General features: G+C 45.1%; 1 protein-coding gene and 1 pseudogene across 2 annotated transcripts; one reads left to right on the forward strand and one right to left on the reverse strand.

Moving 5' to 3' along the window:
- Nucleotides 1–328: 328 nt before the first annotated feature.
- Nucleotides 329–5,144, reverse strand: LOC309836629 (ferritin light chain-like; annotated as a pseudogene). Its single transcript has 2 exons — nt 4,899–5,144; nt 329–832 (listed from the first exon to the last, which is right to left on the reverse strand). The product of its transcript is annotated as a ferritin light chain-like (transcript).
- A 1,328-nt stretch (nt 5,145–6,472) lies between these two features.
- LOC309837199 (uncharacterized protein) lies at nt 6,473–12,795 on the forward strand. Its single transcript, XM_082677597.1, has 3 exons — nt 6,473–6,615; nt 7,474–7,600; nt 8,854–12,795. Exons 2-3 carry the CDS (start codon nt 7,567–7,569, stop codon nt 9,999–10,001), a joined length of 1,182 nt encoding a protein of 393 aa, XP_082533723.1. The 5' UTR covers nt 6,473–6,615; nt 7,474–7,566; the 3' UTR covers nt 10,002–12,795.
- Nucleotides 12,796–27,184: the final 14,389 nt, after the last annotated feature.

Raw genomic sequence — 27,184 nt, forward strand, 5'->3', positions numbered from 1 at the left:
TTGACAGAAAACATAGTTTATCAGATACTCTATGTACCCAGTTGGTACCCAAAAGTTAGGACCCATTTCTTTAGACAATCTTGAGAATTAAACAAACTACAAATCATTAATACTATTCAGATACTTTTTTTTTTAAATCACAGCCTAGCTTTTTTTCCCCTCTGCAAAAGAACATTCTTTGTTCCTATTTGGCACCACGGCTCAGGTGAAGGTTTCAGGGTGGTTAAAAACTTGCTTCCTGGCTGGAGGAAGAGGCTCGGGCAGAGATCTCGAGGAGGGCAGAGGCAGAGGGGTCCCGCAGAGGCCGCTGGGCTCCGGAGGCTCCTAGTCATGCTTGCAGGACAGCCTTTGGAAGACACTTGCCCAGCCCGGCCTGGAGGCCAGCCATCCTGCACAGGTTGGTCAGATGGTGGCCCATCTTCTTGAGGAGCTTCGTCTCCTCTTCCAGGAAGCGGCTCTCCAGGAACTCACAGAGCTGGGCGTCTGCGGCTCACAGAACCCAGGGCATGCAGATCCAAGAGGGCCTGGTTCAGGCTCTTCTCCAGGGTTATGGCGGCCTCCATGGGTCCACGCTGGCACTCCGCTCGTTCGGGGACAGCTTTTGCCCGTCCTGGACCAGGGTGCAGCTGCCCCACTGATGCCACATCTTCAAGAGAAGCTGGGCACCTTTGTGCTTCTCCTCAGCCAACTCCCGAAAGAAGAAGCCCACAACCTCCAGAGCCACCTCGTCAGCTTCAGAGTAGAAGGTCAGGGAGAGGTAGGTGGATGAGGCCTGCAGGTGCGGGTTGATCAGGCGGCTGACGGCGGCCTCCACCTCGGCATAAGAATTCTGCTAGATCTGGGTGCTCATGGTTAGTCAGCGGTGAGGAGGACTCTCTCCACAAAGTGTGGTGTGAAGCTGCAACAGTTTTATTTTGTCACAGGAATTGATAAATTGATGATTTCAACAGACTAAAACAGCTTCAAATGGGTGTGGAGTTTGAAATAACTTGATTAATGAGAAAAGAACAGACTATTTAATCATTTAGTTTAGGTAAAATGATTATCTACTGTCTGAAAATGTACCTCAGATTTGTTTTAATCAGGTATGGTAACACAGACAGACACAAATAATTTTCATGAAGGAAGAAGATTACACACAGATCCCTAGAAACAGAAGGCAGGGCATGCCATGCAGGGCCACATGGGGAAGCACCAAGGTGGATCATGAGGCAGAAGGGGGAGGGGGAAAGCATGTCCCAGAGCCTTTATTGGAGTTGTCATGAAAAGGAATGGGTGAGGCTGAGTAGGTACACCGAGTAAGGCTAGGATTGGATACTTTGAATACTGTCGCCAGACTCTGGGCTAAAGGAGTAATTAGTAGGACTCCACAGCTGTTACTCCTTCTGTATGAAATCCACAACTCCATTCCTGAAAGCTGTCGATATTTTGTTTACTCCGTAAAGAAGAAAGAGGCCTCCATTCACCTGCAGGAGAGCACTAGAGCAGAGAGCATGGGTTATGTTTCTGAGTCTACCTCAGATTGGCTGTGTGGAACTTCAGGAAGCTGCTATGCCTCTCCTGGATTTTGTCACTACATATATTTACAATGAGGCTGACCACAGACAGGGCAAGGTTGTGCATGATCAATGGTAACTGTTGATGGGAAGTGTGTTACTAACCCCAAAGCTAAATTTTGGAGGGTAGGTAACAGGGAAGACTGAGATCTTTGCCCCTTTGGCCACCGATGTGCTTTTAAAAAATTTTTTTGGGGGGCTTCCTTGGTGGCGCAGTGGTTGGGGGTCCGCCTGCCGATGCAGGGGACACGGGTTCGTGCCCAGGTCCGGGAGGATCCCACATGCCGCAGAGCGGCTGGGCCCGTGAGCCATGGCCGCTGAGCCTGTGCGTCCGGAGCCTGTGCCCCACAACGGGAGAGGCCACAACAGTGAGAGGCCCACGTACCGCAAAAAAAAAAAAAAAATTTTTTTGGACGCACTGCGCAGCATGTGGGATCTTATATCCCCAGCCCAGGGTGGAACCCACGCCCCCTGCACTGTAAGTGCAGAGTCTTAACAACTAGACTACCGGGGAAGTCCCATACTGGAAGTCCCATTTGTCCACTCAAATTTGCCAATATAACCTGATTTGTTTTGAAATCACCTTCTGTCTGATGTGTGGAGCATGAGCTGAGGTAGAGCAAGAACTGATGCTGATACAGGGTGGAGGCTGTTTTGTAGTCCAGAAATGTACTGTTGGTAGACCGGCCCAAGGGGGTGGAGTTGAAGGTGTTGAGAAGCAGATGTGACAAGACATGTGGATGGTTGTGATGACAGAGCAAGGCTCAGGCAATGAGAGTTATCCCCCTCAAACACTCTGTATCTGTGGGCCAGCAGGGCTTTTCCTGTTCTGGTTTCTTGGTCAGTGCCCAGGAAAAACATGTTTAGGGAATAAATAAAGCTGAAGGCTAATATTTCTGGGACAAGAAAAAAGGCAAGACTTATCCCTGTCCTCATGTCAGTTACCTGGGCTGTTGAATTTTCCATGACCTCATTTCTCCAACACAGAAGGGGCCAGATAGATGACATTGGATTGAAGGCTTTGTTGGGCAGTGGTTAAAGCTGTGGCTCTGTGGACTCCATTCCCAGATGTGCTACTTAACAGCCATAACTGAGAGTAAGTCATAGACCCTTTGCTGCCTCAGTTTCCTCATATTAACCTAGGTGACAAATCCACCTCATAGGACTAGTCCTGTTTCTTTTACTACTGTTTTTACCATTCTATTGATCATTTATATTCCAAATTTTTCCTTTTCTAGTTTGAAAAGTATATTCTGGTTGCATTTATTATATTTAAGCTAAAAATTGCAAAAGCTTATTTAATACATTAGAGTATAGGGTTAGAAATAAATTTATTCCTGATTGGAAATATAAGGGATTCAGAACATTAAGCAACTAGCCTCCTCTCAATGTATATGTTCTGAGGTTATACATGGAATTCCATCACTTTAACTCTATAAGGAGACATATTCATGTTTTACACAGATAACGAGCAGTTATTTTAATCAAAAGATGCACACTTCTCTCAATCCTCATTCCAACTCTCTTTGCAGACTTTTCGTCTGGATCAGCCTTCTTTGTACTTGAATATTATTTTCAGTTCAGAAAATTATGTTTAGAATTTTATTTTCTGTGGGTTTGTTTTCCATTACAGTCGTCATGTTTATCCTCAAATAGTCTTATATCACACTTTCTTAAAAGGCATTTTTACTGTGTATAGAAATTTCGTATGGTAGTTATTTCTTCTGCACAGAAACAATTCTTATTGTCCTTCTAATTGACAAGTGGCATTTGGTAAATTACCTTTGTCCATGGAAAATAATCAATAAACAACCTACAATGGGAATAGAAAAGAGGTTTTTTTGATCCAAACTGAGGACTATAGCCCAGGAGACAGCTTCTCAGATTACTCTGAGGAACTGCTCTAGAGAAGCATGGTTTTGAGCACAGTTTTATATCTTGTTATAACAAGGAACATCAAACAAGTCAGGAATACACACCTTCAACGTTTCAAAGAAACAAAAACAGATCAGCACATACACAACTCAGTATGGCCTTGTCACCTGGGAAGAAAGTCTTATGATCAAAGGAGTACTAGCATTGGCATCCCTGGAAGGGAGGCCTTTAATCTTTATCTTTAAAATGGACATTCCTTACTTCTGGTCAATGTGCCTTTTTCTTTAATAATTAAAGCAGATGTACAGTGCATATTTGGCCACAAACAGGCTGTTTTGGTTAGCCTGAAGTTCAAGTTAAATTATATATAAGCCAGAATGACTTCCCCATACCTTAAGAAGTGAACATTTCTTCCGTCACTTTTCTTTTCAGGTCTTTGTAAAATACCTAAAAGGAATTGAATACATCTGTGTATACAGAGTGAAATATTTCTGTAATAGGGGCGGGGTAGGCACTAGCTATAGCAGCCTCCCTCAGCCGTTGGTCAGCACCGCAGTGGGCCCCTTCCCCTCTTTTATAAAAGGAGCCGGAATCCGGACTGAGGGATGATGGATTTTTTTGAGATACCAGTCTGCCTTATTCTGGGTCTGCTGGCTTTCCGATTAAAGTTATCCCTTGCTCCAAAAGCTCGTCTCCCAATTGATTGGCCTGTCGTGAGGCGAGCAGAACGAGCGTGGGCTCGGTGACATTTCTTGTAAAAAGTATTACTCACTGGGTTAGACACAATCACTGATTATAAAGGCAGGAGAAATATTTTCTGAGGTAACCAGAGACACCAGCATTGTCCACCTGTTCATCAGTGTCCCACATCCCTATTGCACTTAACGTGGTGCCCGTGTCTGTAGGCTCTGCTCTTGTTCCTGATTCTAAATGCTGAGGCCCACACAACAAACCCAAGTGCTTCGCGCTACGCTGTGTATATTTGATAACAAATACTATTTATTAGCTTCCAGCTATGGAGGTCTGAGCGACATTAGTATATGGTGTGTGCATTTGATTTTTCTGGTGAGCATTCCCTATGTAAAGAAGCCCCAAATAATATGTTTCTGAACATTTTTGTGATGTGTTACAGACTACACTCACCGGAAATATGGGTGCGTCTCCTTTAAGAGGAAGCAACGCTCCGCCTAATCCTCAAACTAAACGATGCAATTTCTAGGCTCCGCTAGCTAGGTGGCTCCGCCTTTGACCTGGAGGTGGCGCGGAAGTCCCACTCCATCGTTGGTGCTGTGGGAACTACATTACCTAGGAGTCCTGGCCACTCTGGGCCAATGAAGGCCCAGTAAAGGGGCGTTTCCGTTCGTACGGAGGACGCCGGGGCGGGACTTCCTTTTCCGTTGTTGGGCGGACATTTTCTTTGCTTTCGGATTAGTCCACCGAGTCAATCTCCGGAACGCGGCGTCACACCCGAGGTGACAGGACAGGGAAAACGCGAGAGGCGTTGTCTGCGCTAAACAGAGACGGACCTGAGGATCGGCAGTGGCACCGTTCAGGTGACCCGGCCGCCGGAGCCTGGGACCTCGCACCTGTCGCTCTCCAGTTACTCCCCTCCCCCTCGCCCTCCCCGATCCTCAGGTGCCGATGGCGGCCGCCCTGCTGATGGACCCGGCGCAGGTGGGTGCTGCACCCCTGGATTGTTCCCCCGACCTCCATCTCTGAATCCTGAAGCCTCGAATGAGGGACGCCTCAGGTCCCTGCAGCTCAGGATCATGTGTCCAGACAGTGGGGGCTCTCTTGGTCGGGTCCCATTTCTGACAGCCAACATGATGGGATGTGGAAAGATGTTACAGGCGAGGGGCCAGCATGTGCAGAGGCTTGGAGGTGCGACACAGCCGGAGCATTTGGGAAATCTAGGGCCTTTGGTGTCTGAAAAGATCAAGAGTCCGAGCAGCTGTGCCTCAATTCTCAGGGTGATGGGAGCTACGGAAGATTCTGAACAGAGAGGCAATATCTGATGGTTTCAAAAGTATTCCGTAGACTGCCCAGGTGTGTACAGACTTGAGGTGAGGGTGCGGACAGTGGGCCCCAGAAAGGTTGAGACATAGTCCAAGGCAACACAGCTGGACTGAGGCTCAGAGGACAGACGGCCCCAGGTCTGTGGCAGGGCAGGAGTAGAAGATAGGCCTGAGCCCTTGGGCCTCTTCCATGGTTGCTTGTCTCTCATAGTCTCCCTCTCACCACAGGTTCCCCTGATCTCAGTAGTAATTATGGGCTTTATACAGGTGAGGGAAGGATGTCCAGGCTCTCATCGATTCCACCCCCACCCATGAGGGCTTCAGGATTGTGGTGTCATAGAACACTTTACTTTTTTAAAAATAAATTTATTTATTTTTGGCTGCGTTGGATCTTCGTTACTGTGCGCGGGCTTTCTCTAGTTGCGGTGAGCGGGGGCTACTCTTGGTTGTGGTGTGCAGGCTTCTCACTGCAGTGGCTTCTCGTTGCAGAGCACAAGCTCTAGGCATGCGGGCTTCAGTAGTTGTGGCGCGCGGGCTCAGTAGTTGTGGCTCACGGGCTCTAGAGTGCAGGCTCAGTAGTTGTGGTGCATGGGCTTAGTTGCTCTGCGGCATGTGGGATCTTCCCGGACCAGGGCTCAGACCCATGTCCCCTGCATTGGTAGGCGGATTCTTAACCACTGCACCACCAGGGAAGTCCCGAACACTTTACTTGTACTCTCCCAGCTCTTGTGTCTGAGGACCCTGGAGAAACCCCAAGCCCAGGGTTCTGGGTCTAGACCAGGGGTTACATGCAAGGGTTCCCGTTTTCTGGTGACCACTGGAATAAGGTGTGGAAGTTTGTTCCAGGAACAGGAACCAGCGTGTGCAAATACTTGAAGGAGAGATTGAGATGGGAGTTTTCAAGAAACTACAGGTCTCCACCATATCTGGTAGCAATCAAGAGCATGTGGGCAGGAGTCAGGCCTGAAATGGCCAGTTGACAAGCGAGAACTCTGTTCTGAGGGTGGTGTAGCCATGGCGGGTGTGGAGCAGAGGAGGGAGGTAATCTGATCCAGGTTTTAACAGCCTCTTTCTGGATGCCAAGTGGAGAACAGACTGTGTGTGGTGACGGAAGAGGGAATTAGGATAGAGACAAGGAGACCGAGGAGGAGACTGCTTCAGTATTCCAGGTGAGTGGTAATGGATGGCCCAGAGGGCTGGCTCTGTAGATGGGAAAAGTGACTGGGTCATATTTTCTGATGTGTGAAGGAGACAGCCCCAAGATGTTAGGCCTTATCAGTCAGAAGGGTAGAAGCTCCATCAGCTGAGATGGGCAAATTAACGGTAGAAGTAACTCTGCATGGGTATCAGGAGTTTATTTGTGGCCATGTGAAGAGTCTGAGATGTTCCAGAAAACACTGAGTAGAGGTGTCAAGTGAGCTGCTGGACACAGGGCTGAAGTCCTGTGGAGGGGCTCAGGATGGAGAACATCCAAAAAGCAGAAGATGGTGTGTACCTAGGTCTACAAGGGAGAATCTACACATCACAACGGCATTGCAGTTAATGAGCCAGGAAGGTGATGGTGGAGGCCAACAACTGGGTGGGGAGCCAAGAGTTGTGAGATTGAGAGTGATCCAAAAGACTGGTGTGCATGTGGCAAAGGAGTATGAACTGATGGCCCTTGGTCCCTGGTGTTGGGGACTTATGGGAGAAAGATGAGCCCACCTTTGGTTGTCTGGTAAGCATGGTCTTAGCAACTCCAGGAGAACTGGCTGGAAGGACGTGGGTGGGGATGCAGTGCGGCCCCACATGCCAGCCCCAGAGCTTAGATGGCGCCTTTCTGCCCACCTGCCTGTTGTTGGTATGGGTGGACACCGTGATCAAAGGGACCTTAAGGAGAGAGCAGACATATGTGGCACCTGGCCCTGGTATTTCCAATGAGTTGATGACCTAGGTCGGAAGGAATGCTGAAGGGAGCTCTGTGGGGGCAAGATGGGGGTCCTTAGGAGAGAGACTACTCACAGACTCGGCTCTCCCCATTGTGGCAGGGGAAAGTGAACTTTGAGGACGTGTTCGTGTACTTCTCCCAGGAGGAGTGGGGGCTCCTTGATGAGGCTCAGAGGCTCCTGTACCGTGAAGTGATGCTGGAGAACTTTGCCCTTATGGCCTCACTGGGTAAGGCCCTCACATCCCCTGCAGTGTCCTGGAGTGGGCTCTCCCCCTTCCCTGTTTCTTCTATCAGAGCCGTAGGCATTACCTCCCTCCCCCGTTCCCTAGGGTAGGTGCTGTGGATGCCAGGTATGAGCTTTGTGCACTAGCACCTCTGACTTCTGAGCAGTCCCAGTACCTGCTGCCTTGAAGGCTTACATGGATGGATGCAGGCATGAAGCGTCCTGCTGTCACCCAGTGGATCATCTCCAGTTTGTTCTCTCCCTTACTGGGTGCATCTGTCCAGATCCATGCCATCCCTGTGCCCCAGGTTCTACCCCCTTCCTCTTGCTGACATTTCTAGTAGCCTGCCTGTGTCAGGAATTGCAAGGACCAGTATGGTCACTACTTGTTGGGACCGCTAGGCTATTCCTGCAAGACACTTCTTCAGAGTTATTTTTATAGTATTTAGTTGTCTTCTCTGAGGGGTGGGTCACCCAGACCAGTGCTGGCCATTTACCTGTCTTTTCCTTAGGATATGCATCTTCCATGTTCCATGGGATTGCCCCACTGGAGCTGGACAGTGAGCCCTGGCTATCTGAGTGGGCCAACATGACTCCAGCCATGACCAGAGAGGCTCAGGGTGGGGGTGGCCCTGGTGGGTCGGAGCTGGGGAAAGGTGTGATGTCGGGCTGGGTTCTAATCATTCCCCAACCTCTCTGTGCCCACAGTTGTTTGAGTGCCAAGGCCAATGGCCACACTTCATTCTTATCTTTACTTTCCCATTTACATACTTATCTTTTATATTCTGACTTTTAGCCTTTGACTGTTCCCCACCTCTGCCCACATCTCAGCTGTTCCTCTCCACTGCTTTCCAAAACTGGCTTATATGCTTAATGTGTCATGAAATGTGCACATACCTCAAATAATTCTTAAATACCACCTAGTCTATTTGATTGTAGCTATTCAGGGAACACACCCTTCTGTACATCAGCCTAGCAGCCAAGACCTTGCTAAAATCCATTTGTGGATGACTTCATTAGACACCCTCTTCTTCCTAGGCTGTTCCCCACATTTGTGTCCTCTTCCCATCAAGGCCACTTCCATCCTGTGACCTTTAGATGCCAACTACTTCATAGCAGCCCTTTACTCAACTTGAGCTCTGGCCTCTTGTCTGATAGCAGACCTTCATGTTAGTTCTGATAGATACACGTTTGTAATGAGACTGCCCCTTCCCACCAGTGTCAATGTGTCCTTCACCAGCATTTGTCTGCTTTCAGGTTGTTCGCATGGAATGGAGGAGGAGGAGATACATTTTGAGCAGAGCGTTTCTGTAAAAGGAGTGTCACAGGTCACGATTCCTAAGACGATTCCGTCTTCCCAGAAGGCCCACCCCTGTGAGACATGTGGCCCGATCTTGAAAGATGTTTTGTACTTGGCTGAGCACCAGGAAACACACCCTGGGCAAAAACCATACATGTGTGTGGCATGTGGGAAACAACTCTGTTTCAGTGCAAACCTTCACCACCAGAAGCAGCACAGTGGAGAGAAACACTGCAGAAGGGATGAGGGTAGGGCCTTTCTTGTGAACAGCTGCTCTGTCCAACCATTGGACATGCCCTTTACCACAGGGGAGGGTTGTAAGGACTTCCCAACTAGCTCAAGCATATTCCAGCACCATGCTCCTCTTAGTAAGTGGAAGCCACAAAGTAACACCAAGTGTGCAGAGGCCTTTCACAGTGGACAAAGGCATTACAAGTGCAATGAATGTGGGAAAGCCTTCAGCCGCAAAGACTCACTTGTTCAGCACCAGAGAGTCCACACTGGAGAAAGGCCTTATGAGTGCAGTGAGTGTGGGAAAACCTTCAGCCGCAAACCCATACTTGCGCAGCACCAGAGGATCCACACTGGAGAAATGCCTTACGAGTGTGGCATATGTGGGAAAGTTTTTAACCATAGCTCTAACCTCATTGTACACCAGAGAGTCCATACTGGAGCAAGGCCTTACAAATGCAGTGAATGTGGGAAAGCCTACAGTCACAAATCCACACTTGTTCAGCATGAGAGTATCCATACTGGAGAAAGGCCTTATGAGTGCAGCGAATGTGGGAAATACTTTGGTCACAAATACAGACTCATTAAGCACTGGAGTGTTCATACTGGGACAAGGCCTTATGAGTGCATTGCATGTGGGAAGTTCTTCAGCCAAAGTTCCGACCTTATTGCACACCAGAGAGTTCACAATGGCGAAAAGCCATATGTGTGCAGTGAGTGTGGAAAAGCCTTTAGCCACAAACATGTGCTTGTTCAGCACCATAGAATCCACACTGGAGAAAGACCGTATAAGTGCAGTGAGTGTGGGAAGGCCTTCAGGCAAAGAGCTTCCCTCATCAGACATTGGAAAGTTCATGCTGGAGAAAGGCCTTAGGATAGCAAGGAATATGCCATAGTGGGTGACACCAGAGAGAAGCTCTGAGAGTAGCCTATGTGAGTAGCCATCAGCTGGAAGATGAGTCTCATACATTTGAACTCCCACCCTGAGGAGATGCTTCTGTGTGCCAGCTATATGGGAAGGTTTCTGGAGAAATATTGCACTTTGTAACATGCCTTTGTTCACTGTGAGAGGCCTCTGCACACTTGCCAGAAGTATATCACTGCCAGTGTCTCTGAAAGAATCCATATGTCTGTGCAACAGCAGGGTGCCACATTGTGTGTAAGTCACCCCAGAGTGCTTTGATGGGCAAGATCTCTGCTCTTCCTCCCTTCCTTGGAGGGAATCATCGGTAGCCTGAGCCCATTGAAGATCCTCACTCCTTCCTGCCCCCCTACTGGTTAAGCGTGGATGTGACCCAATTTTGGCCAGAAGAACGTAAGCTTTGTTCTGCTGGCTGCTTGCAGAGATTTCCATTTTTCAGACTTTATTGGTCTCATGTGGCACTCGTGATGGATTTGTCCAGCCCCCAAGTCACCTAACTTGGGAATTTTCTGACTCATATTCTTCTGGGTTTGCAACAAATACCTTAGTTTTTAACTACGTTGAATCCTGGGGATTCTGTTCACTTTGTGGGTTGAGTTGAGAACAGAATTGGGCTCTGCCAGCCTGAAAGAATGAACAGCTTGTGTGAGAGGTCCAACTGTTGTGTCTCAGTGGTATTTGCAGAATGGTGAAGAAAGAACAGCTCTTATTCTAGTTTCAGCCTAATTTGCATCGCTACTCAAGGCCTCCTAGGAAAGAATACCAATCTTTGCAGGCCTAATCGTGTGTCCTGTATGCCAAGATGATTTGTGTGACCAAGGTCTTCTTGAGCAATGGGCATTCATCATGACAACTTCTGATGTGCCTGGGAGCAGCATGAATTGGGTCCCTTGTTCCCAGGGAATGCTTCATATTCCCCAGCCCTCTTTAGGAGAGTTTGATTCCCTGGGACCTACCAGCATCCCTGAAATCTATTATTTGGTAGGCAGATGTCACTGTCCCCTAAAAGGACATCTGATAAATAGGAAGTTGGGAGACTATAGCCAACTATAGGGAATATAACTCTTCTAAAGGCGTACCCACAAATGTTTCTATCACTGTGACTTTGGTATGAGGGTTTATGGAACTTCTCAGGACTCATATTTGTGTCTCATAATCTTACGGCTACAGTTACAGTCTGAGCAATCTAAACATTTTCTGCAATTAATTGCACATATTTATAGTGTATAATTTGATACGTTTCGATACATGTTTTCACCTTTGAAACAAAGTTTCCTGATTCCTTTTATAATATCTCTCGCCCTCACCCATTCCCAGGCAACCACTCATCTTGCTTTCTGTCATTATAGATCTGTTTGGATTTCCTAGAATTTTAAATGTGTGTGTGTATAGAATAATTTAAAAGGTACTAGTATGTATATGGCTTTTCAAACTATGCATAATTATGTTGTGATTTATCAGTGTTCTGTGTATCAGTAATTCATTCTTTTTCATCCATACTTTTGCTTAAAGTATTCCACTTTAGAGAAACAGTTCCAAAGCAAGTGACCCAGGAGAGAACTCACAGGAATGAAGCCACAGTATCTGTGGCTCATAACTTTCACCTGGAAGTGATGTGCCATCGTTTCTGACTTACTCTGTGGGTAACACAGACTAATCCTGTTTCAGGGTGGAAGGGGACTCACTTCACAACAGTGAAAATACAAAGAGGTAGGGATTTGTGGGAGCATTTCTTGAATACTGGTGACCACAATCATAGTTGTTTTTCTTTCTTTTACCTTTTTAGTCTTTTAATGAGGAATCATATTGACTGATTTCAAAAGTTAAACCAACCTTGCATTTCTGAGGTAAACCCTATTTGGTCATAATGTACTACTCTTTTATGCATTGTTGAATTTTATATGCTGGTTTTCTTTTTTCTTTTTTTTTAAGATTTTTGCATCTATGCTCATGAGGGATGTTAGTCTCTAATCTTTTTAATGCATGAGTTTGGTTGCTGTCAGTGTAATGCTGGCTTTACATAATAAGTTGGTTAAGTGTCCCCTGCTCTTCAATTTTCTGGAAGAGTTTGTGAAGAATTGACATTATTTCTTTCTTAATTGTTTGGTGGAATTCACTGGTGAAGTATTTGGGCCTGGAGTCTATTTTGTGGGAAGGTTTCTAACTATAAATTTAATTTCCATAGTGAACAAAGTTTATAGAATTTATCTTTTTTTTTCCCCCTACAGTGAGCTTTGGTGATTTGTATCTTTCTCAAAGAGTTTGTTTATTTAAGTAGTCAAATTTTTCAAGCTATCCTTTCATTATTTTAGTACGTGTAGAATCTGTAGTGATGCCACCTCTCTTATTCCCGACACTGATAATGTCTATATTTCTCTTTTTTTCTTCATCAGTAGTTTATCAGCTTTATTGATCTTCTGAATGCACTTGATTTCACTGATTTTTCTGTTTTTTCCTGTTCCTTTTTTTCCCCCCATTTTGACTTTTACCATTGCCTTTTGCTTTTATTGTATTTCATTTCTGTACTTCTCCTACTTTTTAACATAGATCCTGAGATCCTTCATTTGAAACTTTTGGGTTTTTTCCTAACATAGGTGCTAAATTCTAAAAGTCACTGTGTAACAACTGCTTTAGTTGCCTCCCACAAAACTTTATATGTTGTATTTTCATTTTAATTACATTTAAAATCTTTTCTGGTTTCCTTTTAAATTTCTTCTTTGACACATGGTTCTTTTTAGAATTGTGTTATTTGGGATTTTCCTTATCTTTTTGGTAATTGATTTCTAATTCATTGCAGAGTATATACTTTATGACTTGAATTATTTACATTTATTGATATTTTCTTTATGGCCCAGAATATGGGTTATCTTGTATTTCATGTTAGCTTAAAATAAATGTATATTGTGTTCTTGTTTGATGGAGAGTTCTACAAATGTCAACTCGGTTAAGACAGTTGACAATGTCTAAGTTTTCTATATCCTTACTGGTGGTGGGTGGGGGGTGGTATTCTGTCAATTATTTGAATAAGGTTGTTGACATCTCTGAATATAAAAATGGATTTGCCTATTTCTCTATCAGGTTTAGTTCTATCAGGTTTTGCTTTGTATATTTTGAAGTCTTTTTATTAGGTGAATAAACATTTCCTACTGTTATGTCCACTTAATGAGTAGACCTCTTTTATCATTAAGAAAAGGTGCTCTTTATCTATAGGAATATTCTTTGCTGTAAAATCTATCTTGTCAGATACTGTTAACGTTGTGTAGTTTTTGATTGAACACTCAATTTTGCCTTTTTGGGTACTGAAAATACTTGCATTTCAGTAGATATTCTTGGTATTGTTTAAGTTCCTTGGAAGCAATATGATCTTTTGGGATCTTGATTCCAAATATTTTTAGGTTGAATTACTGCAGCATTCATTTTAAGGCTAATTTCTCTCCTCCTACTGAGACACAATCATTCTGTATTCTCTACCTCATGCTTCATAAGGATTCCCATTTAAACTGGTTAGAACAGGTGCTATTCCATTCTCTGCATTAGCCTTGGAAATTGTTTCATTGAATCCTTTTGGGTGTTTCTTTACCCAGCTCTGGTTATTTCCTGCCTGCATGTACAGATTAGTACATGAGGATGTACTAATGTACATGAAGTCATACTTGAGGATGACCCTCTCTATGTTTCTGAAGTTTTCTCTCTCCTGTACTGTGCTCTATTGGATTCCAGACACCTTCGCAGGCCCAGATTCTAAATTTTGTCTCAACTCAGGGTGACTTTTGGGGTCTGACTGGACTCAGCATTTTTGTATTAGGGCCTGGGAATTTCTTTTCATAGTAAGCTGGGACAGCCACGTGGCTCACATCGTTTGTCCTCTTTCATAGGTCACTGTTATTTGCTTGATGTCCAGTGTATTAAGAATCAGTTTCATGTATGTTATAAATTTTTTTCAAGAAAATCTATGAATTCCCCCTAAAGCAGACAGTTTGAATAAATTAGTAGAATTGATAACGCCTCCAAACCACATCAGAAAAAAAAAGAGAAATCACACATTTACAAATATGAGCAAGGAAAGAAGGAATAACACTAGATGTCTTTGAAACATAATGGGTAATATGTGATTATTTTATTTCATTTTATTTTTTGGCTGTGCCATGCAGCATACAGAATCTCAGTTCTCTGACCGGGAATTGAACCCGTGCCCCCTGCATTGGAAGTGTGGAGTCTTAACCCTGGGACCACCAGGAAAGTCCCTGTGTGATTATTTTATTTTATAATATATTATTTTATTTTATTATTATTATTTTTGTGGCACGTGGACCCTTTACTGTTGTGGCCTCTCCCACCGTGGAGCACAGGCCCTGGACGCACAGGCCCAGCGGCCACGGCCCACGGACCCAGCCGCTCTGTGGCATGTGGGATCCTCCTGGACCGGGGCACGAACCCACGTCCCCTGCATCGGCAGGTGGACCCCCAACCACTGTGCCACCAGGGAAGCCCCCTGTGTAACTATTTTAAATGACTCTTTCCCAATAAATGGAAATGTGGGGGACAAAAATTCATTGAAAGATACCAATTGACCATGTTCCCTCAAGAAGAAATAGATAATCTTAAAAATCCTTTGTTCATTAAAGACATTTAATTAGTATTTCCAAATTACTAGTAATGGTAATCTACGTTTAAATGTAAGAAGCCCTCTCACTTAAAATTTAAAGCCAAGGTGGTTTCACTAACAAATCCTACCAAATATTTAATGAATAATTAAGATTCCATCAGACTCTTCCAAAAAATAAGTAATAACATATGGGGCACTTCCCAACTAATTTTTAGAAGCCAATATTAACCCTAAGAGCAAAACTAGGTAATGAAATTAAAATTATAGACCAATGTGTGAGCATAGATGCAAAAAATCTTTCACAAAATTTTAGAGAAGTGTGTGTGTCTGTGTGTGTCTGTGTGTCTGTGTGTAGTATATTTTCAATTGTTAAAGCCAACTTTACATTCCTGATAATAATTATAATCTAGTGAGACATCATGTATATAAGGTTGGTTTAACAATTGAAAATATATTAATTTAATCTATATTAACTAGAAGGTGTCCCAGGTTCCTGGCACAGAGCTTGAAATATCTTGAAATTCCTGGAGTGATAGGAGTCTTTCTTGTTCTAATGAAGTGATTCTTGGTAAGTCCCTCGAACGTTTCCGGATGAGGACTGGTTACCAGAAAAACCAATCATATGATTAGACGTTTGAAACTGAGCCAGAAAGACCTGTGGGGAGAGAAGAGGGGCTAGATGTTCAGGCATGTGGCCATGATCTAACCAGTTGTGTCTATGTAATGAGATTCCAATCGAAACACTGGACACCAAGGCTTGGTGGGGTTTCCTGGTTGGTGAACACATTGATGTGCAGGACAGTGATATGCCTTGACTCCCCAGAGAGAGAGGTTATGGAAGCTTCACACCTGGGACCCTCCCATACCTTGCTCTCTGCATTCTTTCCATGGGCTATTCCTGAGCTGTATTCTTTATAACAAAACTGGAATCGTAGGTATAGCACTTTTAGTGAGTTCTGTGAGTCATTCTAGCAAATTACCGAACTTGAGGGGATCATGGGAACCCCTGAAATTATAGCCAGCTGTTCAGAAGTGCAGTTGGACCCAACGACTTGAAGCACATGTCTGAAGTGAGGGCTTTCTGGTGGAGGACTGAACCCTTACAGATGTCTAGAATGACACAAACTCTGGGTAGTTGGTGTCAGAGAACTGGCGTCAGAATCAATTTCTTTAAACTGATATACGGCAGCATTAGAAACCTAAAGCTAACATTACGCTTAATGGGGAAAGACTGAATGCTTTCCCCCTAATATTAGGAATAAGCAGGAATGTCCACTCTCACAACTTCTATGTAATGTTGCACTGAAATCTGTGCTAGTGACATAAGAAAATTAAAGGAAATAAGCAATGTACAAATTGTAAAGGAAGAACCAAAATGGTCATTATTCACAGATGACATGCTTATCTATTTAGAACATCCTTAATTATATATTTAAAAAGTTAAGAGATCTAATAGATCAGTCAAGGTGCCAGCATACAAGGTCAGTATAAAATAAATGTTTGGAAATTGGAAAACTATACCCCTTACTCTAGCATCAAAATATGAAATATTTAGGAATATATTTAACAAAATATATTCAAAAACTATTAAGCAAATTTACAAAACATTACTGAGACACACCACATTTCTGGATCTAAGGACTTAATATTTTAATTTATTCTCCCATAATTGTTCTGTAGGTTCACACAATTATCAAATTCCCAGTGATTTTGGTAGAAATTGACAAAATGATTCTAAAATTCATATGGAAATTCAAAAGACCTAAAATACCCAAAACAAATTTTGGAAAGGACAACACATTTGAAAGGTTTTAATGTAATTTTAAGAATTACTATAGGGGACTTCCCTGGTGATGCAGTGGTTAAGAATCTGTCTGCCAATGCAGGGGACACAGGTTCGAACCCTGGTCCGGGAAGATCCCACATGCCGCGGAACAACTAAGCCCATGCACCAAAACTACTGAGCCTGCGCTCTAGAGCCCATGAGCCACAACTACTGAACCCCGTGTGCCGGGAGCCCATGCTCTACAAAAAGAGAAGCAGCCGCAATGCGGAGCCCGCACAGCTCAACGAAGAGTAGCCCCCGCTTGCTGCAACAAAGACCCAACACAGCCAAAAATAGATAAATTAATTTTAAAAAAAAGTACAAGCCAAAGTACATCTGATTAATAACTGGTGTCCAGAATTTTTAAATAACATTTACAACAATAAGAAAACATTTTTTAAAAAGTAAAAGTTTTGAATACCTATTTCACCAGAGAAGACACTTGAATAATAAGCATGTGAAAATATGGTCAACATAATCACTAGGGAAGTACAAATCAAGACCACAATGAGACACAAGTACATACTCACTTGAATGGTCAAACCAACAATGCCAAGTCAGTGAAGTTGTGAAACAGAACTCTCATACATTACTGTTGGAATGCAAAATGTTAAAACCCACTTTAGAAAACTGTTGACATCTGTAAAACTACAGATGAACTTATCATGTGACACAGCCATCTAACTTGTAGGTTTATCTCCAAGAGGAATAAAATTGTGTCCACAGAAATGCTTGTACTCTAATGTTCACAGTAACACCGGCTTTACTGATAAAAGCCAATAGCTAGGGAAAAAAATAATTCTGCAAATGTTCATGCATAAGTGAATTGGTAATTGTATTAGTTTGCTAGGATTGTCATCATAAAATGCCACAGACTTGGTGGCCTGAACAGCAGATAACATATCCTCTCACAGTTCTGGAGACCAGAAGTCCAAGATCAAGATGCTGTCAGGTCTGGTTCCTCGGAGGCCTTGGTTTGCAGATGGCCGCCCTCTTGTATGGTTCCTTCCTTGCCGAGCTCGGGAGACCTCTGCGGGGGAAGGGATTCGGCCGCGGTGCCCAAGGCAGAGGTCCGCGGGGCCCGCGGGACTGGCGGGATCGTCCCGGTCGTGCCGGGCGGGCGCGCCTCGTGCTTTCTCTGGAGGTTGTAGCTGCAGATCCATGGGGAAGAGGCTGGAGCCGCGCTCATGGCCCAGGTGTGGGGCCGCTCGGTTAGTTGGATCAGCCTCCGCCGGGGCCCCTCCGGCCGCCGAGGGCAGCTGGAGGGGGTCTTCGCGTCCGGAGGTGGGAACCGGGTTGGGTGGGGAGGCCCGAGGAGGGCGCGAGAGGTTCACCTGCGGGCTCCCCCGGGGCCGGGTCTGCGGAGGCGTCTCCGTGGGATTTTGCGGGGTTCCGATTCGGAGGCCAGACGGACCGGCTTTGCCCGCGAGCGAACCAGGAGGGAGAGTCCGGCCGCCTCTTCCCCCACGGCCCCGGGGTCGGGGAGAAGGACGGCTGGGGAGGTCGGGGCTGCGGGAGCAGGAGGACCCCGTCAGCCACGGGTCGGCCCCAAAGCAGGCGCCGTCGTTTGATTGGTTCAGCCCCCGCCTCCAGCCCTTTAGGGCTTCCCACTTCTCAATAGGTGGACATTTTTTCCACCACAACCAAGGAGTGTTTCTTTTAATGTCTGGCGCCACCTCTTTGGAAAGAAAACATCATGGAATATGGTGCCTCCGTCTCTCGGTCTCCGCGCGTGCAACAGAGGCGTCGGGCTTCCCACCTTTCCAGTCATACAGACATAGATGAGAAGCTCTAGGCTTTCTTTGGATAAAGACGAATAGCTCTTGCAGAGCATCACCCGAATTCCCAGACACATTGAGATAAACAGTAACAAATGGGGCTGTCAAGTCCTCTTACTTGAAGGCAAGTGAGCATTCATCTTGAGCGCTTGCATGGAATGGGCTCTGTCTGCTTGGTGTATCAAAAAGGGGTGTGGTTTCTGTCTTTACAATCTCTTTAATGGGTTGTGTGTGACATGCACCACAGTTTAGTTTCGTGCTCGTGGAACAGTAAAAGTATGTTCTTTCTCTACTTTATGGAGATTTTCTGGCTGGGCAGATTTTGTTTTATTATCTCTCCAACATTGGTCACCATGTCAAATAGTATGAGATCCAGTATAGGTGAAATTGAGAAACAGGGCAAATCCTAAAACACCTATTGCAAGAAGGAAGAGTGTTTTCTAGTATCAGTTCTATAGGTTAAAGGGGGGATGAGTTATAAATGGCAGGAGAAAACTTTTGGCTTCAGAAATGTAAGTATGTGCAAAAACTTTATCAAACCATGTGCTTTTAAAATGCTTTAAGCCAATTATACTTTTTTTAAAAAATAAATTTATTTTGGCTGTGCTGGGTTTTCGTTGCTGTGTGTGGACGTTCTCTAGTTGCGGCAAGCGGGGGCTACTCTTCGTTGCTATGCGTGGGCTACTTATTGTCGTGGCTTGTTGCAGAGCACAGGCTCTAGGCACACGTGATTCAGTAGTTGTGGCACACAGGCTCAGTAGTTGTGACACATGGGCTTAGTTGCTCTGCAGCATGTGGGATCTTCCCAGGCCAGGGGTCGAACCCGTGTCCCCTGCATTGGCAGGCAGATGCTTAACCACTGTGCCACCAGGGAAGCTCAAGCCAATTTTACTTAACAAAGCCTTTTAAAAACACAATTACGTTCTGGCATGCCCAAGACCACCCTCAGATTCTACAGAAGAACTCACAGAAGCTGTTAAATTAAAGGGCTACGGATGATTACAGTGAAAGGATACAGGTGAAAATCAGCAAAGGAAGATGGTGCAATAGGACTGTCCAGGAGAGACCACATTGCCATTTCCAGTTAGTTGCCCCCTCGCTTAAAAGTCTCACAGCATCCATATGTGACAACACGCTAAACAGGAAACCCATATAAGCCTTGATATTGTCCAGTTTTTTGAGTATATATAATAGACCAAGGGGCACCTGTTTGGCTGACCTTAGTTACTGTCTAGCTTCTCCATATGTCAAACTGATACAGAGAGACCTAAGTACCCCCTGCCCCCCCAGCCATAAATTACAGTATTAGCATAAACTGCCTGACATGGCCCAAAACCCCAAGTAAATAGACACTCCTATTAGGCCAAATGTTTCAAGGGTTTAGAGGTTATCACCGAGGAGTTAGGCGAGTAAGTGCCAAACATTTCTTCGGATTGAGTAGAGATTGGACAACTCAGGCCTGTGATGTAGTTGTTTATACTGGTCAAGTGAGAATAGTCAAAACTTACATTCTTCCTGTTTTATTGCATTTTACTCTTTTCTGTGTTCTTAAGGTTATTTATGGGCATCTGTATAATGGAAATAGAGTAGAAAGGTGTGCTTACTGCACGTCTTCCCAGGTCCACGTTGGATGACCTTGAAATGTGCCCCACAGGGTTAACAGAAGCCAATAACTAAAATTCTTGAGCTCGGCATACAGAACCATATATAAGGGAACAGCATTATTAAAACTCCTCTGCTTGTAAACTACCTTCAGTGATTAAGCTCTTTGGTGGTTCCCCCCACACCCTTTAGCTGCATACGCTCCAAGCTTCACATGGCCCAGGTAATAATCACAAGACTCCTTAATCACCTGTGTAGGTAACACCTCTGACCTAGTGGTCACTGTAGTAAAGGGGGCACAAGTTGTTTCTTAGGAAACTTGGAGTCAGCTCTTGTCCAGTTTGAGCTGGTTGAGACTGATTGGAACCACCAACACCTAATACTTGGCCTGCACAGGTGTCCAGTGAATGACATTTTGACATCAGATGGCCAAAAACTCCACCCTCAGATCATGCAAAGTGCCTCCATTTCTGAAAATACATCCCATGATGAAGCCTATGATGCAGATACACCTGCACACATTGACTACCTCACCATTTCTCTTCCTCTGATTGACTGTCCCCACGCCTAAGACGACCATGCCTTTTTATTCCCTAAATATCTGAAGCACCTTGCCTCTGCTCAAAATTGGAGTATTTATACCATGAAATTGGCAAACATAATAAGGCTCAATTGGTTGTTTTATTAACTGTCTAGAACTTAAAAGTAATTGAGAAAGTTAATAATGAGGACTAAATGTTGTGAATAGCAGAAACACTTATTCCACCCAGCAAAGTCACTGAAGAAAAGTGAAGTTACAACACATTTGTCTTCTCAGTTAATAAATAAAAGAACAGGCAGGCATTTATCAAAGAAGACATACACCTGGCAAATAAACACAATAAAATTGTTCAACATTATGAATTAGGGAAATGCAATCAGACTATACTACACACTTTAAAACAGGCAATATTTTAGCTACTGACCATACCAATCAAGTACTGGTGAGGACTATAGGGGAACTGGAATGGTTCCATACTGTTGATGGGAATGCATTAAGGGTACAGTCATTCATTTTAGAATATGAAACCATACATTCATATGAAGAATTTTATGCACATGTTGATAGTAAGCTTATTTGTGGTGGCCAAAACTGGAAACAAACCACAAGACCCCTTTTGAAGAAAATGAACTATTCACACCTGCAACTTAGATGATTCTCAAAATAATTATGCATCATGAAAGAAAAAAACAAATACTAAAGTGAACATTAAGATGGCAATGATATTAACAGTCTAGAAAACACTAATTGAGTGGGGGGGAAAGTAAATCAATTGTAGTTGCCAGGGAGTCCTGGGAGACATGTCAGAAGGTAGATATTGGTGTTGGATGTTTGTTATTATGATGATGGATCCATGGTTTTACAAGTATGAAAACTTACCAAACTGTACATTTTAGGTATGTTCATTTTAATGCATACCAACTATATAGCTCAATTAAGTTTTGTTTTTGTTTTTTTGCGGTACGCGGGCCTCTCACTGCCGTGGCCTCTCCCGTTGCGGAGCAACAGGCTCCGGATGCGCAGGCTCAGCGGCCATGGCTCACGGGCCCAGCCGCTCCGCAGCATGTGGGATCTTCCCGGACCAGGGCACAAACCTGTATCCCCCGCATCGGCAGGCGGACTCTCAACCACCGCGTCACCAGGGAAGCCCAATTAAGTTTTAATAGAAATTGGCTTCACATAAAAATCTGAATCTTTTCTGTGGAACTCTGCCAACCACACGTTAACCCCACCCCCTCTCCTTGTCCTTGGGAGGGATTCTATTGCAGTAGCAATGAAGACTGGTGAGCAATGAAAGGTGTTTCCACTTGAGTTAACCAGGGCCTCTGCTGGGTCCTAAAAATCACATGCCTGGACTACACGACTTCCACTCTCATGTAGCTCCCTAATCACTGGTTGTTCTCGTGACTACCCTCATCTCAGCATGACCTCTGAACCCACCAAAAATTATGACATCCAGGACTCAACATTAGTCCCACAGAGCCCTGCAGTCTACCCTAGGAGGCCTTGGAAAACAATGCAAATTAGACCACAACTGGAGTGAACACTATTCTCTGCCATGATTCTATCCCCACTGAGGTATACAAAGTTTGCAACACTCACAAAACCTGTTCCTTTTCATCCTGACAGTCCAATATGGTTCTCAACATCAGTCTAACAGTGAACAAACCCCAAGATGAAAGGGGGTTTAAACAATAGTCTTTATTATGGCACAGAGCAGAGCAAACATTTTCCAAAAAGGGTGACCTGGAGCTAGAAAAATCCATTGTGAGCATGACATGAGACAATGCTGCCAAAGAAGGTAAACCTCTGTGAGCCACCAGCAGAATCCAACCTGGATCCCCATGGTCAAAGCTGGTTAGGTCCTGTCTTAGCCAGTTGATGGAAGAGAATAACAAAACCCAAGTGCTCAGGCTATTCATGCTTTGCTCCAGGGGACAGGACAGCACAAAAGTCTACCTACCCTGACCACAGTAAGGTGACTGATGCCCAGGATGGGGATCTGCCACTTGGAAGAGGTAAGAAACTCACAGTGACATTAAGTCTGGAAAGGGCTGTGGGCAGGTTAGGAAGTACAGCATGGTTACTGAAAAGCTTCCTATGAACCTGGTATTCATAGGCAATCTGCACACAAGGGCTGTTCAGATGTATGGCATTCAACTTCCAGTTAATGACTCCCTCACAGAGCCTATTCAGTATGATGTATAACTAAGGAGACAGCTCATTCGCTGCTCTCCTCATTTGAAGGTCTTTTCTCCAGCATGAACTTTCTGGTGACAGATGAGGTTAGACTGTTGACTGAAAATTTTCCTACATTTGCTGTACTCATAGGGCCTATCTTGACTATGAAGTTTCTCGTTCTCAGAACAGACCTTTGACAGAAAACTTTTCCACATTTGCTGCACTTGTGAGGCCTTTCTGTGGTGTCAACATTTTGGTGTTGAGTAAGCTGGGTGCTTTGGCTGAAGAATTCTCCACATTTAGTGCACTCATGTGGTTTTTCTCTAGTGTGAACTCTGGTGCTTAATGAGAGTAGAGCTTTGGCTAAAACGTTTCCCACATTCACTGCACTCAAAAGGCTTCACTACAGTATGAATTCGCTGGTGCACAATAAGGTTGGAGCTCTGGCTAAACAACTTGCCACATTCACTGCACTTATAAGGCCTTTCTCCAGTGTGAATTCGCTGGTGCAGAACAAGTGTCAATTGGTTGCTAAAAGCTTTCCCACATTCATTGCATTCGTAAGTCCTCTCTCCAGTGCAGACTCTCTGGTGCTGAGCAAGTTTGTAGCTGTGGCAGAAGAATTTCCCACATTCACTGCACTCATAAGGCCTTTCTCCACTGTGAATTCGCTGATGCTGAACAAGTGTGGGTTTGTTGCTGAAAGGTTTCCCACATTCACTGCACTCATAAGACCTTGTGCCCCTGTGAACTCGCCGGTGTGCAATAAGGTTGTAGTTGGAGGTAAAGAATTTTCCACATATACTGCATTTATAAGGCTGTGAGGCAGTGTGAATTCTTTGGTGCACAATAAGGCTGGAGTTTTGAGTAAAGAATTTCCCACAAACACTGCACTCATAAGGCCTTTCTCCAGTGTGAATTCGCTGGTGCTGAACAGCTGTGAGTTTGTAGCTAAAAGCTTTCCCACATTCATTGCACTCATGGCCTTTCTCCAGTGTGGAGTCTCAGGTGCTGAACAAGTTTGTGTTTATAACTGAAGATTTTCCCACATTCACTGCATTCATAAGGCCATTCTCCAGTGTGGACTCGCTGGTGCTGAACAAGTGAGTTTTTGAGGCTGAAGGTTTTCTCACATTCCCTGCACTCATAAGGCCTCTTTCCAGTGTGGAAACTCTAATGCTGAGCAATTGAGTGTTTGTGGCTGAAGGTTTTCCCACATTCACTGAACTTATAGTGCCTTTGTCCATTGTTAAAGGCCTCCACACACTTGGTGTCCTTTTGTGCAGTGACCTGGTGCTGGAGAAGGCCCAAGCTACCAGGGAAATCCTTCCCAGGCTCCTGGAATGAGAAAGGCTTCTTGGTTGCATGGACTGTGCAGCTCTTCATAAACTCCTTATCCATGTCTCTTCTAAAGAGTTTCTCTCTACTGTGTTGGTGAAATTTTACACTTGCCCCACAAAAGTTCTGGCTAGGGTTTGTTCCCAGCTCTTCAGCTAAATGCACACCACCTTCTAATTCCAGACTACCTATCTCCCAGGGACAGCCCTTCTGGGTGGACAGGTTTGTCTTTGAAGTATTTATTTGTGGCACTTCTACAAATCATTTTGCTCAGAACATGTCTCCTTGACCTTTACTCCATATCAACCTGAAAGCAGAGAAATACGGATGAACTTCATACAGATTTTGGTAGAAAGGGGCAGCCCCATCACAAATATGTGTCTGACATGCCAAGGAAAAAATCCTTGGGACAGTTTTCAGGACAAGGGAGCTGGGGTCTGATTAGGAAAGGGCCTCTGTGCAGGACTGGGCCTCTCCACATCACAGAACAGGGAAGACTCACCAAGCAAAAGATCCAATGATGGTGGCAGTGCACACAGAAATGAGGTACACAGTCAATGGCTTTGGCTCCAAAACATTGTGGGGCACCAGACATGTTCCTGATGTAATTTGAACACAGCCATATCATCACTTCCTCTCCCTGATGCCAATCACTGAAGCCAAGCCCACTTTGAGCCCTTCATGCTGTGGCTGGAGTCATGTCCACTCTGTCATGTACCCAGGGTTCACCTCCCAGCTCCAGCTGGACATAACATGGGACCTAGAAAATGCAAGTCCTAAGGGAAAGACACGACAGGTGAGTGGTCAGTACTGGCCCAGGGGTACAACCAATCCCAAAACAACCTCAGGAAAGAAAAATAATATCACAAAAAGAATCTTTGAGGAGGGTCTCACAGCAACAGCCAAGTGGATCCCACAAATAGTGACCACGTTGAGTCCCAACAATTCCTGGTACAGTCAGGGCCCAGGAAATGTCAGCTGGAAGGGGGCAGAACCTGGAGCACAGAGGTGCATGCGTCTACAGAGTCAACTTAGCAGGGAGTGGCTGAGGCTAATGGAACCCACCGAACTATTTCCAAGTCTTATGACCCAGAAAACTTCAGAGCCTCTGGTACTGGGGATACTTCTGAAAGGAGGTAGTATACACTCACCCAGCCTTGGCACCTATAGAATGTATGACAGGGAAGCAGTAATAGAGATGTGCTCACTACCTAGCTGTGAAAAAACAGACTTGCCTTTGGGAAAAATGGGAAAGGCAGAGACCTGCCCAGGATGCTGGGATAGGTGGGAGGGCCTTACCCAATGATGCAACAAGTGCAAAAGTCTCCAGTGTCACGCCATGGTACAGGAGTCTCTGGGCCTCACCAAGAAGCCTCCATTCCTTCTGGGAAAAGTACACAGCCATGTCCTCAAAGGTCACAGGGCCCTGTGATGATGGGGACAGATTTGTCCATAAGCAGCCTCTTTCCCCAGGACCCCATAAGGACACCTAATCCCAGCTCATATTCACTCTAGGCTCATCTTCCTCCCCAGTTCCCTGACTTAGAGGGCAGTGGTACCTAATAATTCTTCATGCTTCCTTGATCACTAGATCCAGCCTCAGCAACAAGAGGCAGGTGGACAGATAGATGCCATCTAAGTCTGTGCTCCTGGTATGTAGGGCCCCCTCCCTCTCCTGCAAGATAACAGCCTGAGAGTCCCCAGGATAATGCCTCCCAGACACAAACACACTTAGGCCTATCCTTCTCTCTTAAGCTCCTAGTACCTCGGGCAATTACTTCACACACCGTCCCCACATGCATATAACACACTGGATAACTCCTCATACATCAGATCCCCATCACCACAATCTGGTCCATAAAATTGGCATGTCTCCTGTCTCCTCATATACCCTTCTTCACATGGCACTCAGAAAGTGCTTGCCAATGCAACAGGATCCCAGCATACCCCAACTCTCCACTGGCAGCTCCCCAGCCGTTGAAAGAAAAACCCTAAGTTCCACCAAAAAGCCTGGTGAGTGCGTAGGAAGAGAAATAAACACCAGCCTGACTTTGGTATCACTTTACCTCCATTTCTGCTTTCCCTCTGCATCAATTTCATGGCCACTCTCCCATGAAAACCTTGGCCACCTGCTGGACTTTCCCTTCCCCCTACCTTCCTGCTGATGGCCACTACTTTTTCTTGTCTGTCTTTGTGAGAGCCCCCCTCTCCTCCCTTGTCACCTAATGCATCCTGAAGCCTCCCCCAGCACTCTAGATCTGCATGCTCAGCTGTCCACTTGTCTCCTATACTTGGGAGCCTCTGGAACATCTGGAACTCAACTTGGCTGCAATCCAATTCCTAATAGTCTCACTGAAATGGACTCCTACCACTGACTTCCCCATCTCAGTTGATGGCACTTCCACACTTCCAGATGCACAGGGAAAAATCTTTGGAGGCATCTGTGACTGCTCCACATTAGAAAATCTGGTCAGACCCTACTTTAGAAACTTCTGCACACTGCAGCCCAGGATAGCCTCTTAAGACCTAAGATCACTTCCCCTCCTGTTCCAAAAATTCCATGTCTGCCATCACTCTCAGAACAGAAACCTACCTTCTCAGAGTACCATTCTAGGCCTGACTCTTGCCCCCTTGCTCTCTGTTCCCGCCAGACATTAACTAACACATACAAGTCATAGATCATTCCCAACTCAATCTCATCTCCAAGCTTTTGTACATACTAATCCCTGTACCTAAGACAACCTTTCACATCTCAGTCTACTGGCTGCCAAAAATGGGAATCTCTCCATATAAGCTCTGGCCTGGACTTAGAAACCTGAGCATAGGGCTCTCGAGGGTCTTGAGACACCAAGGCCAGGAAGAATGGCAGCAAAAGAGTTGCAGGACACGTGACACTCACCAGTGCAGGGTCCATAAGTGGTTCTGCTGAATATGGAATCTGTGGGATGAGCAGGACCATGTAACGTTAATTCCCATCTGTGATACAGATAAAAAAGAATATTAATGAGTGAACCATTTACTATTTCAGGCAAGACAAATGCTCAAGAAAAAGTAAAGCATGTAAAACAGGGCAGAAAGTGTTATAGAATTGTGCCATAAAATCATGTGGACATCTTAAGCTTTCCTGAAATGGGAAAAATGAGTACAAAGACTCTCTATGAGAGTCATGTCTGGTGTGTTTGAGCAGCGTCCACGAGGTTAGTGTGACTGAAGCCTAGTGAGCCAGAAGAATAAGGGATTGTGTTGGCGAGGAAATGGTTGTGG

Source organism: Grampus griseus, assembly GCF_964374135.1.
Source record: "Grampus griseus genome assembly, chromosome: 19".
Lineage (NCBI taxonomy): Eukaryota > Metazoa > Chordata > Mammalia > Artiodactyla > Delphinidae > Grampus > Grampus griseus.